General features: G+C 39.2%; 1 protein-coding gene across 2 annotated transcripts; it reads right to left on the bottom strand.

Annotated features, from left to right (window-relative positions):
- Window positions 1-767: 767 nt before the first annotated feature.
- smek1 (SMEK homolog 1, suppressor of mek1 (Dictyostelium)) lies at window positions 768-11378 on the bottom strand. 2 transcript variants are annotated; one of them, XM_082504424.1, is made up of 15 exons: window positions 10230-11378; window positions 9996-10051; window positions 9802-9900; window positions 9042-9659; window positions 8145-8222; window positions 7930-8046; window positions 6450-6566; window positions 6227-6358; window positions 5688-5790; window positions 5443-5601; window positions 5155-5324; window positions 4163-4305; window positions 3341-3531; window positions 2414-2634; window positions 768-1857 (listed from the first exon to the last, which is right to left on the bottom strand). In XM_082504424.1, exons 1-15 carry the CDS (start codon window positions 10369-10371, stop codon window positions 1732-1734), a joined length of 2472 nt encoding a protein of 823 aa, XP_082360550.1. In that variant the 5' UTR covers window positions 10372-11378; the 3' UTR covers window positions 768-1731. The 2 variants fall into 2 exon arrangements, with proteins under 2 accessions (XP_082360550.1, XP_082360551.1); XM_082504425.1 differs by having other exon boundaries at window positions 4163-4302.
- Window positions 11379-11539: the final 161 nt, after the last annotated feature.

The following is an 11539-nucleotide window of genomic DNA, read 5'->3' as shown; positions in this document are numbered from 1 at the left end:
TAACCTCATATTAGTCACTTATATGAGTTGGCAGAATGAATCATACTGGTATAATACCAACAGGATAACATGTTCTAATGGAGTCTACTTGCAAAATTGCAGTTGTGTATCTGACCTTGCTTTTAAATACATAATTTTAAATACATCTTTAACAATTTGTCCCCAGTGTGGTATATCAAGCACCCATGTTCCACCCATTACCGTCTCAACAAAGAAGTTAAAAAATGCCACATGTAATACACAGTATTTTAAAAACAACAGCAAGGTATTAATACTTTCTCTGTGGAGGAGTTAATGACTGATTTCTGTAAGGACTGCAAAGCACAGTTGAAATAACCCACAATTCACATAGTTGATTCTCTCATGGACCAAGGATGCCATCTGGTGGATTATTAGGAGATCAGCAACCAAGTACACCCCCAAAAAACTTGGGATACCTTGTCTGCTAGTTGGAACATAATGGTAATACTTTAGTCCCAGGAATTACAGATCTTTCTTCAGTTTGACCTTCTAGCTTGTGGAACCATTGTGAACCAAAAAGAACTGTCTGCGCTACAGAAACAGGGGCACCCATCTTCTAGCAAGGAGCCAAAAACTGTAATATATAGTAAAGTAGATGCAGCCAGGAACACTTGATTACTAGAACAAAGGGTAGTAGGACATCTTACAGCAAAGATCATTTTAATGGTCCCAAATTTTCTGAACAACTAGTGTACACTCATGTAAAAGAAAGGAAAAACAAAAGATATGACAAAATTCATCACATCTAGAATTCCACTCAATCTTTAATCAAGACGGGATTACAAATTCTCCAAAAAATCTGCAGTTTCAAAGGGCAAAAAGGGTAAAACTAGCTCACCTACTGAGGTCTTTAAAAACCTGTTCAAGTGTGACTGAAAACGTCCTGAACATTTAAAGGCAGGTCTTTTTTTTGTAGTCATTTACAAAAAAAAAAAAGAAAAAAGAAAAAGACTGTGACAAATACAGAACATAAAAGAAAATAATGAAGAAACTGCTGGCTTTTTTTCCTCTTCGGAGAAACAACGTCCGCTGAGGAACGGCGACACTGATGACATCATCAAATGACAACAAGGACAGCGCTTTGCCACATGCTGCCTCCCATCTGGTCCTATATGCTAACTTAAAAAGGGAGAAAAAGCAACAGACAAAGAGAAGGGAGAGAGCAGGGGAGAAAAGAAGGAGAAAGGAACAGGAAGGAAGTGGATTCTGAGGAGGGGACGGGGGTGCGAGTGGTGGCTCTAGGTCTGAATTGGCCGACCCGTTTGGGCCACTGTGATGTCCTTCCCTGAGTGGGGGGCAGGTGGGGGTCAGTGGGTTATGGTCCAAGCCCGCGAGCTCTCTGGGATTTCTGTCTGTGTTGTATGTGGTCTTTTCCTCCAGTTGCTAAATTACCAAACTCATGGCTCATACTGTTTGAGTCCGTTGAAGATTTATTGAGTGAAATTTTTTTCCCCTCTCCAAACTTTCAATCGTCTCTTTCCATTTTCAGACGGTTTTTCCACTCCTGGTCTCCTGATTGGCACTTGTATGAATTGGACTAGTGTGAGGAGCCTTCAGATCCATTCACAGTCTGCTCCTCATGTGGCCACCCGTTGACACTGAGCGGTGGTTTTCATTCATTCAATTTGTTTACAAGTTTGATCGTTCCTGTGTAAAGTCTATGCGCTGAGACTGCCTGAGCGGTGCACAAGCTGAGACAGTGACGCTTCTTTAGGAGCTCAGCTTGGACTTCTTTGAGGGTGGCAGAGGGTCTTCTTTACTCTCTCCATCCTCCTCCTCTTCCTCCTCCTCGTCATCATCATCATCAGGATAGTCCACAAGTCCCACCAAACCTCCCTGAAGCAGAAACGAGACACCCAGTTTGCAGAAACTGCAATTATTATTTGCAGACATGTTTCAACACTGCTTTCTTTATAACTAGCAATCATATGCCCATTACACATACATGTCAATATTGCATGCAATTCTTCACAACTACTAAACTCACTGCATTTTTTCCCCCCATTTTTGTATATAATTTGGTGTTAATTGTCCTGATTTTGTGCAGCGAGTCTTCCATTTTTAGAAATCTATTAAATCCATAAATAACACACTTTCTGATAATCTCCATCCCCCCTCTATTTTTCCACCATGTAAATAAAGTCAGCTAGAAAAAAATATCCTAGTCCAGTGGCACAATGGTTATCATGTCCAGTTTTTGTATTATATAACAAGAATAGAGGGGGAGTTGTGAGAAATTTAACAGTATAAGTGTGAAGATTCATAGCTAAATCTCATTTCTTACTAAATCCTTCACTTAAGTGTTTAAAGCATTGCCAACACTGTGCAAATCTTTTTTTTTTTTTTTTTTTTAAACTTTGCTCATTAAGAAAAAAAAAATGTTGACAGGTACCTTTGTGGTTACAGTTGTGGTGGAGGGTGAGCTCCGTGCGCCTGAGCCTGGAGAGCCTGGAGACCCTGGCGATCCTGGAGAACCTGGGTTTAGTGAGGCAGATGAAGGAGGGCTGGAGAGGCTGGTTTTAGTGGAGCCCGAGAAGGAAAGCTTGAAACTGGGATTCTGTCTGCCCGACAAGCTCGACTTTCCCAATACTTCTTTCTCCTCTGAGTCTTTCACTGTGGGTCAACATGATGAGGTGATAAAGAAAAGGTCATTCTCTCATTAAAATTCTTTAAAATTTTGGAGGGGTGAATATAATTGTCTCCTCAGAAATCAGGACAGGCTTTTGCAAGACATATTTTCCTTCTTAGGCGTCTCTCACTACTTATAAATATACCTAGCCAGCATGTAAAAACTGGTTCTGAGTGGCACCGCTATGCTGAACCAAATGAAAACAGTTTTCTTTGAGTGAATCCTTACAAAATGCCATACAAGACAATAACAGAACACATTATGTGCAAAGCCCAATGCACCATTTTAAAAAAATCAAAATTAACTTATCTTGGCTCTGCAACACCTTACAAGCAAATTTCAGGAAATTCAGTTTGGTAGTTTTTGCTTCTTGCTGACAAACAACAAACAACTTTCATCTGGGGAGGAATAATGTAAGAACCATATACACTGGTGATTTCCCCATGACTACACCTAAAGCTATCAATGTAACCGAGACAACCCAATTACAATGTATTTTTCACCTAAAATTTGCCATTACATCTATAACCCTGAAATACCCTTTATAAAATCTATTCTTGTATCAAATTTACAGGGGCTTCGTTTTCAGAAATAATCAGCTAGTAACATTAATTTATATAATTAACAAAAGGAATGGATTCTTTCCAACCCCAATTTCCCACCAAACATCACAAGTTTCCTTGCACGTACATTTCTTTCTTTCCATGAACTTGCTAATTGGTTCCATGAGGTCTTCCTCACTCTTCATTTTATCAGAGGGAGGAACAACTGCCTCGCCATCCTCAAGGTCATCTTCATCTGCATTGAACCACATCTCCTCCTCATCCTCCAGCGTCCGTGCATCACGTCGGAAGCGGTGGTTCCTCAAGATGGAGCGCATGCTGTCAAAGAAAATGCACAGTTCAGCAATCAGGAAAAAAAAAAGATTTTCTATTCTTTGAAAGCTCTTAGTTAGTCAAATTTCCTCTTACAGAACTAATGTAATCCACAAACATGTGGTTTGCATTAGTATACACATACACATGAAGTATACACATAGCCCAAGAAGCTGTTATAAAACATACACCACATTCGTTTAAAAATTAAGTCGATATTTTATAACATGAAATTTAACAGAAGTATTACAGATTAACAAAACAAACCCATCCAGTTTCGCTTTAAGAGTCATAGATGATCAACTGGTCTATTGCTTAACTATAAACGGTTAGACTGCGTTAAGTTGCAAAACCTTCTCTATAAGTGGAAACTTGCTTTTGTACAGTTGGTGAAATACAAGTGTAAGGATGCGTTTCAAAAGAATATAAACTGGGCACGATTTACAACACAGCAGCTCAGAATAGCACTATGACTCAACAAAGCTGCCTTCAGAAAAAAACAATTCATGAAAAAAAAAATTTCATCAAAATTAGTCATTCAAGATGTCACACGCACTTTTTCCATTTAGTGTCAGACAAACATTGTCTGTCAATACATAATTAGATAAAGGCAGCAGTCAAGACAAAATCTTCTTACCTATCAAGTTTGGGGTTGTCCTGCCTTTCTCGTTGTTGTTCATACCGCAGTTTTAGGCCTTTAAATGTCTGGACGTAGTCCACATCCTCAAGAGCCTTCCAGTAGTTCTCTATTATATGAGCCGTTAGAGACTTCACATCCTCCTGGGAGCAATGGCAATCGGGAGCGGAGAACACAGAAATGGTAGCAGAGGGGGAAAGTATGGAAAGAGAAAAAGATGGGCAGTTTACAGTTTTCGATAAAGCAGAGTGGGAAAAAAAAAAGTTGGAAAGAAGCCAATGAGGGAAATACAAAAGGCAGATTAGAACTAATTCTAATGAATGCACACATAACAACTGGACTGAGCATTTTCAGACCTATAGTTCCTTTACTCTGGTCTAAATCAGGTGATGAGTTTGTAAACCTGTAGCTTTTTCTTCTGTTGTTTGCTTTGTTTTTGCATTGACAAAACCCCAAGCTAACTTCACCACCATCTACTCAAAAGTCTTGGGCATGGTTGTTTTGGTCAGAACCAAACAACCTTAAAACACGTCACAGTTTGGTTTGAATGGACTCAATACTTGTAAACTTTTAGGGATTTAGTTTGACATCGTACACATATCAGTTCCTCTGATTAAATATAAAATCACTTAAGATAGAGAGAATACGTTTTTAATGCCTAACAAATAATTACAGCTATGTTTGCACATCAGTTAGCCATACATTGGTTTTTTAAACCTGTAAGACATGACCAGTTTTTTCAGTACAGGTTTTTCAGGCTCTTCAAATGTGAGAAGCAGAAGCAATAAAAAACAGGAACAAAAATCAGTAACACAAGTGAAACCAAACATATTTTTCCTTCCAGCTTCCCAAACCAAGTTAACCATGAGATGTACAGACCGCTATTATGGCGCTCTGACATCATTTATATGCTGATCATGTCGCTCAAGGTTCTTTTGTGTTAAATATATACTGTTGTTTACCTATTAAATTTTGGTATGAAAAATACTCACCACACGAACATACTCAAACATCTCAATAATAGCAGAGTTCATGAGATTGTAGCGTGAGCCGTTATTGAGGAAGGCCTTGATGACAGGTTCAAAGAGAAAATTTCTCATGATGTAGCGATTGTAGAATTCATCCTTTAGACCAATAATTCTTCGCATGAAACGCAGGGCGCCTGTGCAGGGAGAAACACAATGTTCAATATTAAGCAATAGATGTCCTTATTTGTCAAACAGACTTTAATTGTATCGTTCTCTACTTTGACAGATATAGTTGGAAGAACTGTGACTTACATAGAGCCAGGAAAGCATGCCGGGAGGCTGTGAGCACCAATACCCTCCTGAGAATATCCTTGTTGATGATGTAGTTCTTGATGTGATAGGTGTGATGCTCAACACAAAATGTTAGCAGCTCCAAAATCAAGGCCAGCAACTGGGATGTTTGAAAGTCATCTAAAGGAGGAAAGAAAGAACGTGAGAAAGCTAGCAACATAAAAACTTGTAGATTAAAAAAAAGAAATCTAACAAAAACTCGGTACCTTTGCTAGGTTTTTCTTCCGTGGTGTTGGCCAGTAGTGGAGCTGATAAAACATGCATACAGTGCTTGTAGAAGAAGCTCAGAAACTCAGTTTTTTCTGTTTTCTGTAAAAAATAAAATAAAAATAAGGAAACAGATACTTTGCTGAATTGCTAAATTTTTAAAATGTACTTGAGCTTTTCACTCCAGTTCAAAAGAATTACAAGCAAGAAAGTGAAGCTGCAGATATCCTGGCCAACCTGTTGAATTGGTGGCAGTGATGTTTTCAGTTACTAGACAGTAACTTGATTAACAAGGAAATCTGCCTTCTTTTTTTTTTTTTTTTACTGATAGGACTATTGTCTTTGTCCAAAGCGCAAGAACCCACAGACATAACATTTGTTCTCTTTTGTATTTAAGCACTTACACATTTTGAAAGCCAACTCTTATCTGCGCAATGGACTTATTTTGTTTTGTTTTGATTTTTGTTTGTTTTACAGTCAGTGTAAATAGTACATACATACATAGTGGAAACTATGTAAAAGCAGCATTCACACTCACATTTGCAGTAGCAAGCATATTCTCTGGATCCACCAGAGTTCGCAGCAGACCCATTAACTGCACTGCACCACCAAGCTCTGGGTCTGTGTCACAGATCATGTGCTCTATGATCAGGTTGATCAAGAGGATGTCCTGAAAGGCAAATAAGTTTTAGTTTATGTGCATCATTGTGATAAATGGATATCATTCCTATTTATCATGTTGCCTTTGTGTATATACTCACATCATCATTCTGCTGTGATTCCTGCATGACGAACTCTCGTACCATGGAGGGGTTGTATTCCACCAGATAAGAGAAGATATCTGTGGCTGCCCCACGCACCTGAACATCGTCCATTCCCTTTTCAAAATAAATCTATTTATTATATTTATCAGCAGATTTTTGATTTGCACGCCAGGAAATTTTGAAATGTACTTTAAAATTGTTCAAAAGTAATAACTTTTAAAAAAGGAACAACCTTTGTTGTTTCTCTCTCTGATAAAATCAAGAGTGATATAATGAAAACAAAAGTCATGATCAGCTTCAAAATCAGCTTGTGTGCACAGGTTTAAGAAGTACATGTAATTGTATCGATATAGTGAGAGCAAACAATTCAAAACCCAACTCAAGATTTCAAGAACAAAAACTATCGATTTAAACATAACAAAAATAAAAAGGTCAGTGGCAAATTATAGAGAAAAGACCCATACAGTGAAAGGACACCTCAATTGCACGTTTACGCATTATTGTTGCCATTTTGTGAGGTGCTAAACTGGTTTCCCCATGTAAAGTTAATCAAGTTGCCCACCCCCCTTTTTTTCCCCCATTCCCCAAGAAAACACTTTAAAATCTGTAAATCTCTCTGCTTTAGTGCCTGACCTTGCTTTAACTCACAATAGTAATCATTAAGCTCGAGTTTGACTCATGGTTGCACTTTAGTAGTTCTTGTAATGTCTAACAAATTCTTTGGACAGTGAATCCCCATTAACCCAATGGCTATATGAGCAGAAGGTCTTTCCTGACCTTCCTCACATACACTTTACAAGCAGATAATATGAATTGTACCACCACCAAAAAAAAAAAATCTTATTAGCTTACTAGCCAAAAAGCCCATCATGCCCTGAAACCACAACTTTGATGACTAACTGCATGCATGTTCAATGTATGTTAAGCCTCAGTGTTTATCACATAGCACTTCTTTTAAGCCCATTTAAACTCAAATTCCATGTGAGAAGTTAAACACACGAGTTAACTAAAAGAAAAAATAAAACTTAATTGAAATTTATTTTTGACAAGGGATGCATACAAAAGAAATGTGCTATCTTCTCAGTCACAACACATTTAATGCTACAGATATCACATGCTGGAGTCTGATTCTGCTTTCTCAACTAGGTGTTCCTGTGGTATGCCCTGGCAACCTTCAAGTACTGTTCAGCAAAAAATAAATGTAATGAGCAAACTAGCATGTTCCAGTTATTTTTTAATAGAATAATTATAGATCATTATAACAAAAAAAGAAGATTTTGTTGTTATAGAATTAAGGGACATACTACTAGTATGTCCCTTAATTCAATTTTATTGCATCAGAAAGTTGAAGGCATCACCCATGATCAAAATGCAAAAGGCTGCAACATCACCAAAGCTACTGACGTCAACAGACAAATTATTTTAGTGCGAGAAAACCACAAAACTATTCATCTGAGATTAATGCCACTGGACTTACCAGAATAACCTCTAGTGCAGGTAGAATGCCCATGTTTGATAATGTCTTGAAGAAAGCATCCCTGTTTTGAGGTTGTAATGTTTGAGAGAATGCACAGAACTCCTTTAGGAAGTTTACCTAAAAGGAATAAACAAAGAGAGGTCAACAAAACAAAGATCTTAAGAGTTTGTGACTGCAACAACTTTAAATAAATAAATTATTAAATTCTGGTATACCAGTTCGTGTCTTTTGTCATCATCTGTGGCCTCATCTGTTAGCTGTGCAAAGAGGTCTGTCAGGAACTTCTCATCGTCCTGACATCAAAAAAGGGAGATGAGATTTTAGAAGTCAGTATTAAGAGTATGATTAATATGTCAATGTATGACAGACACCCAATTTTCACAAGTTACAAAGCTGTTATTGGTTTACAATAGTACAAGTCCAACATAATTACACAGAAAACAAAAGTGAATTGCATCATGTTTGTCAATGAGAAATTTGGAGCATAAACAATGTGATCTATCTGGTCATAAAAATACTTTTGATATGTTTATGCTGAAAACACCATCTCATTCAATGACATCTACTACCACTTTAAATATTTTTTAAAACCTTGGTTAGTGAACGGTTTGATTTAAGCTTGCCTGCCTTATGCTAATTAAGGAAGCAAAGACTCATATCTGTAGTGTTTGACTTCAGAGCGTGATATAGCAAAGAACACCAGAGTCAACAATGTGCCCGTTTCAGTTTTCCTCTAGCGCAGCATAACAGATTTACACAACACTACTGTGCCTCCATGGAGACAGCCATACATAAACAATGCTGAGTTGACACAGGATAAAAACACAAAGGTCACATGATCATAAAAGGGTGCCAGACAATCTCAGACAGGGTAAAAGTACAATCAGTCAAAAATAAAACCAATGTACAATCCTATAATTACTGTAATTTGAGGCTCACTAACATTTCATAAAAGAAATTCTCCTTTGTGAGGATTACAGTATATTCACAAGTTTACCTATTTATAACACTTGCTTCAATTAAACCATTTGTTTAAAATGTAGTGTTTATACAAAGTAAAAACAACAACCCCATACTGTTAGATCATACTACTACATGTCTGCTTATCTCACCTGTAGCATGCCCACAATCTCCACCTTGTTGAAAAAGATGAAGGAGTGCAAGGTGGACAGCATGTTTTCCTCAAAAACAGAGGGCGTGGGCAGCACCATATCCTGAATATACTGCACCCGATATGTCTGGTGAATTTTCTGACGCAGTTCAGGATCAGAGATGGGGATCACCTCCTTAAACCGGGCTGTTTTAGTGAGAAACTCACGATGCCGCCTTGGCTGCGGGAGTGCTGGGTCAAACTCCAGGCAACCAATGACGTCCATTATGCACTCATCAGAAAACATCACCTCAAAGAGTGCAGTACGATTCAGCAGGAAGATGCCTTTCATTATTTCATACAGGTGGTGCAGTCCCTCTCTGTTCTCCAAATCCTCACAAACACGGAACAATTCCAGGAGCTTGCGAATATAGCCTTCATTCTCCACAGCCAGTGCTAGTTTTTCACGCCGCAGTGGTGATGGGAGAGAAGAGGCCACCAACTCGGCCAGGTCCTCCAAACGGTTCAGTTCGCATGGTGGTAATTCCAAACCTGGGGATGACATGTCATCAAAACGCTCCTCCTCCGATTCATCCACCACATCCTGTGTGATGTCAACTGAAGGGTCCTTTCCCTGCACCTTAATAAAACACAAGTGCGGACAAACATATTAGCACCTCAGGATGTAACTACATAAGGGATCACCAGGAACACAAATAGCATCAAACCCACAAACTAATGGAGATGAAAAACTCAAACCCACACAAATTAAGTACACTAACCTGGCATATTTTCTCCCAGATTTCATCACAGCCAGCCTTCTCCTGGAAACTGAGTGCTAGATCATAATTTTCAGCCTCTGACCACACTATCAATGTGTCCTTTTCAAAAGAAAAACAAAGCCAATTTACAATAAACAGAGCAGAATGGGGGGGGAAAAAATCAGTTTTGGATGTTCATCATGTTATGTACTGACCTGTTGTTTCTGGTAGGCTGTGTTTGGGTTAATTTTGGACTCCAGCAGAAGGGAACCTGTCAGGTTTAAAACAAAGATAGCCCAAAATTGTAGGTTACTGCATTTGCTTCAAATAAGTAATACGTGTACAAATTTCAGGTGATACAGGTGGTTAAAATGAGTGCGGAACGTCTTGTTTTTGTAGTAATAACTGAGCTACTACAATCTTCGTGTGGTATTCCTGCGTTCGCTTACCATCGCTCTCTGCTCGCACCAGGAGAGACGTGCCTTTCAAGCGCTCCACATAGCCCGACGAGACGTGCCCGGTCCCACGGTCATCCCACTGTCTGTCCTCATTGAGGGTATAGACTTTGACTCGCCGACGAGTGTCCGTCATCCTGGCAGTTTCTTGTAACCCGTTCTCCCCTTCCGGGCTTTTTACGGGGTGCTTTCTTCACCTAGTAACGCCACAACTTCAATTCACTTTTTACAGCTGCTCACTTCTACAAGAGTATTAACTAAATATGAATCGGCGGGGGGTCACTTAGGATAAGTTCTAAAAGCAACTTAAAAGTGGATCGCCTCAACAAGTTTCCAGCAGGATTCCGCAATAATTGTTAAAATTACTACTGCAATATCTCGCATTTCTTGACGAGCTGCCTCAAAACTTACACTGCCAGCGCTATAGGCAAGGCGCCACGCAGACTCCGCGTACAAACCATTGTAGGAAGCTAACGACAAAATTAAAGAGCGGAGGACGTCGTTATCTTACGCGTTAAACGACAAAACAACGAATGTCACTGCAATATACAGCTGAGAACAGAGTACTGAAAAAGAAGCAGATATTACGATGACTGGCTCACGAAACACTCCTGCTTATATGTACAGTTTGTACGCTTACAGGTAACGTTAGCTATCAACCCTTACGAGTTAACTCGCTAGCTAGTACGCTAAGTACCTATGCTCCACATATCCAATGTTAAACTACCATTTGAAGCAGATTAACTATAGAGTTAGCTGTCGATAACATTACTTTATACTTGCGGACAACAGACACCCGTTTTAAGCCTGGAACAATGTTTCTATTCTTCTTTAAATAATACGCCAGCTAGCTAACGTTAGCTGCTATTTCTTTCCCAAGTGTTCCGCCATGTTCTGGCTCGGGGCCGCGGAGAGACCACTCTCTCCTTACTCTTACTCATGCATCCCCAAAACTGTGCAAACCAACAAACTGGAGTCGTATAATTACTTGAAGGTTACGCTTTACATTATACTGCTATTTGCCATTCATTGCCGATGTCTTGCTCAGATAATTGCTAAGTGCCCCCCGTGAGTATTCAGCCATCTTGGGTCCCTTCACAGTCAGTACGGGGTTTCCAGCACGGCAACAACAGGGCAGCCCGCCACATTTAAAGAGACAGTAACAGAGAAAATAAACTGTATTTGAGGCCACGTCCAGCATGAATGGGTCTAACTTTTGCGATACTCACCTGCCAGTCACACTATCATTGTGTATAAAAATTCAGTGTTCATCGCACTAATGGTCGCATATACACGAGTGGACA

Source organism: Aulonocara stuartgranti (assembly GCF_965226115.1).
Source record: "Aulonocara stuartgranti genome assembly, chromosome: 15".
NCBI lineage: Eukaryota > Metazoa > Chordata > Actinopteri > Cichliformes > Cichlidae > Aulonocara > Aulonocara stuartgranti.
The sequence above is the reverse complement of the archived record's forward strand: the minus strand, read 5'-3'. Positions and strand labels throughout refer to the sequence as shown.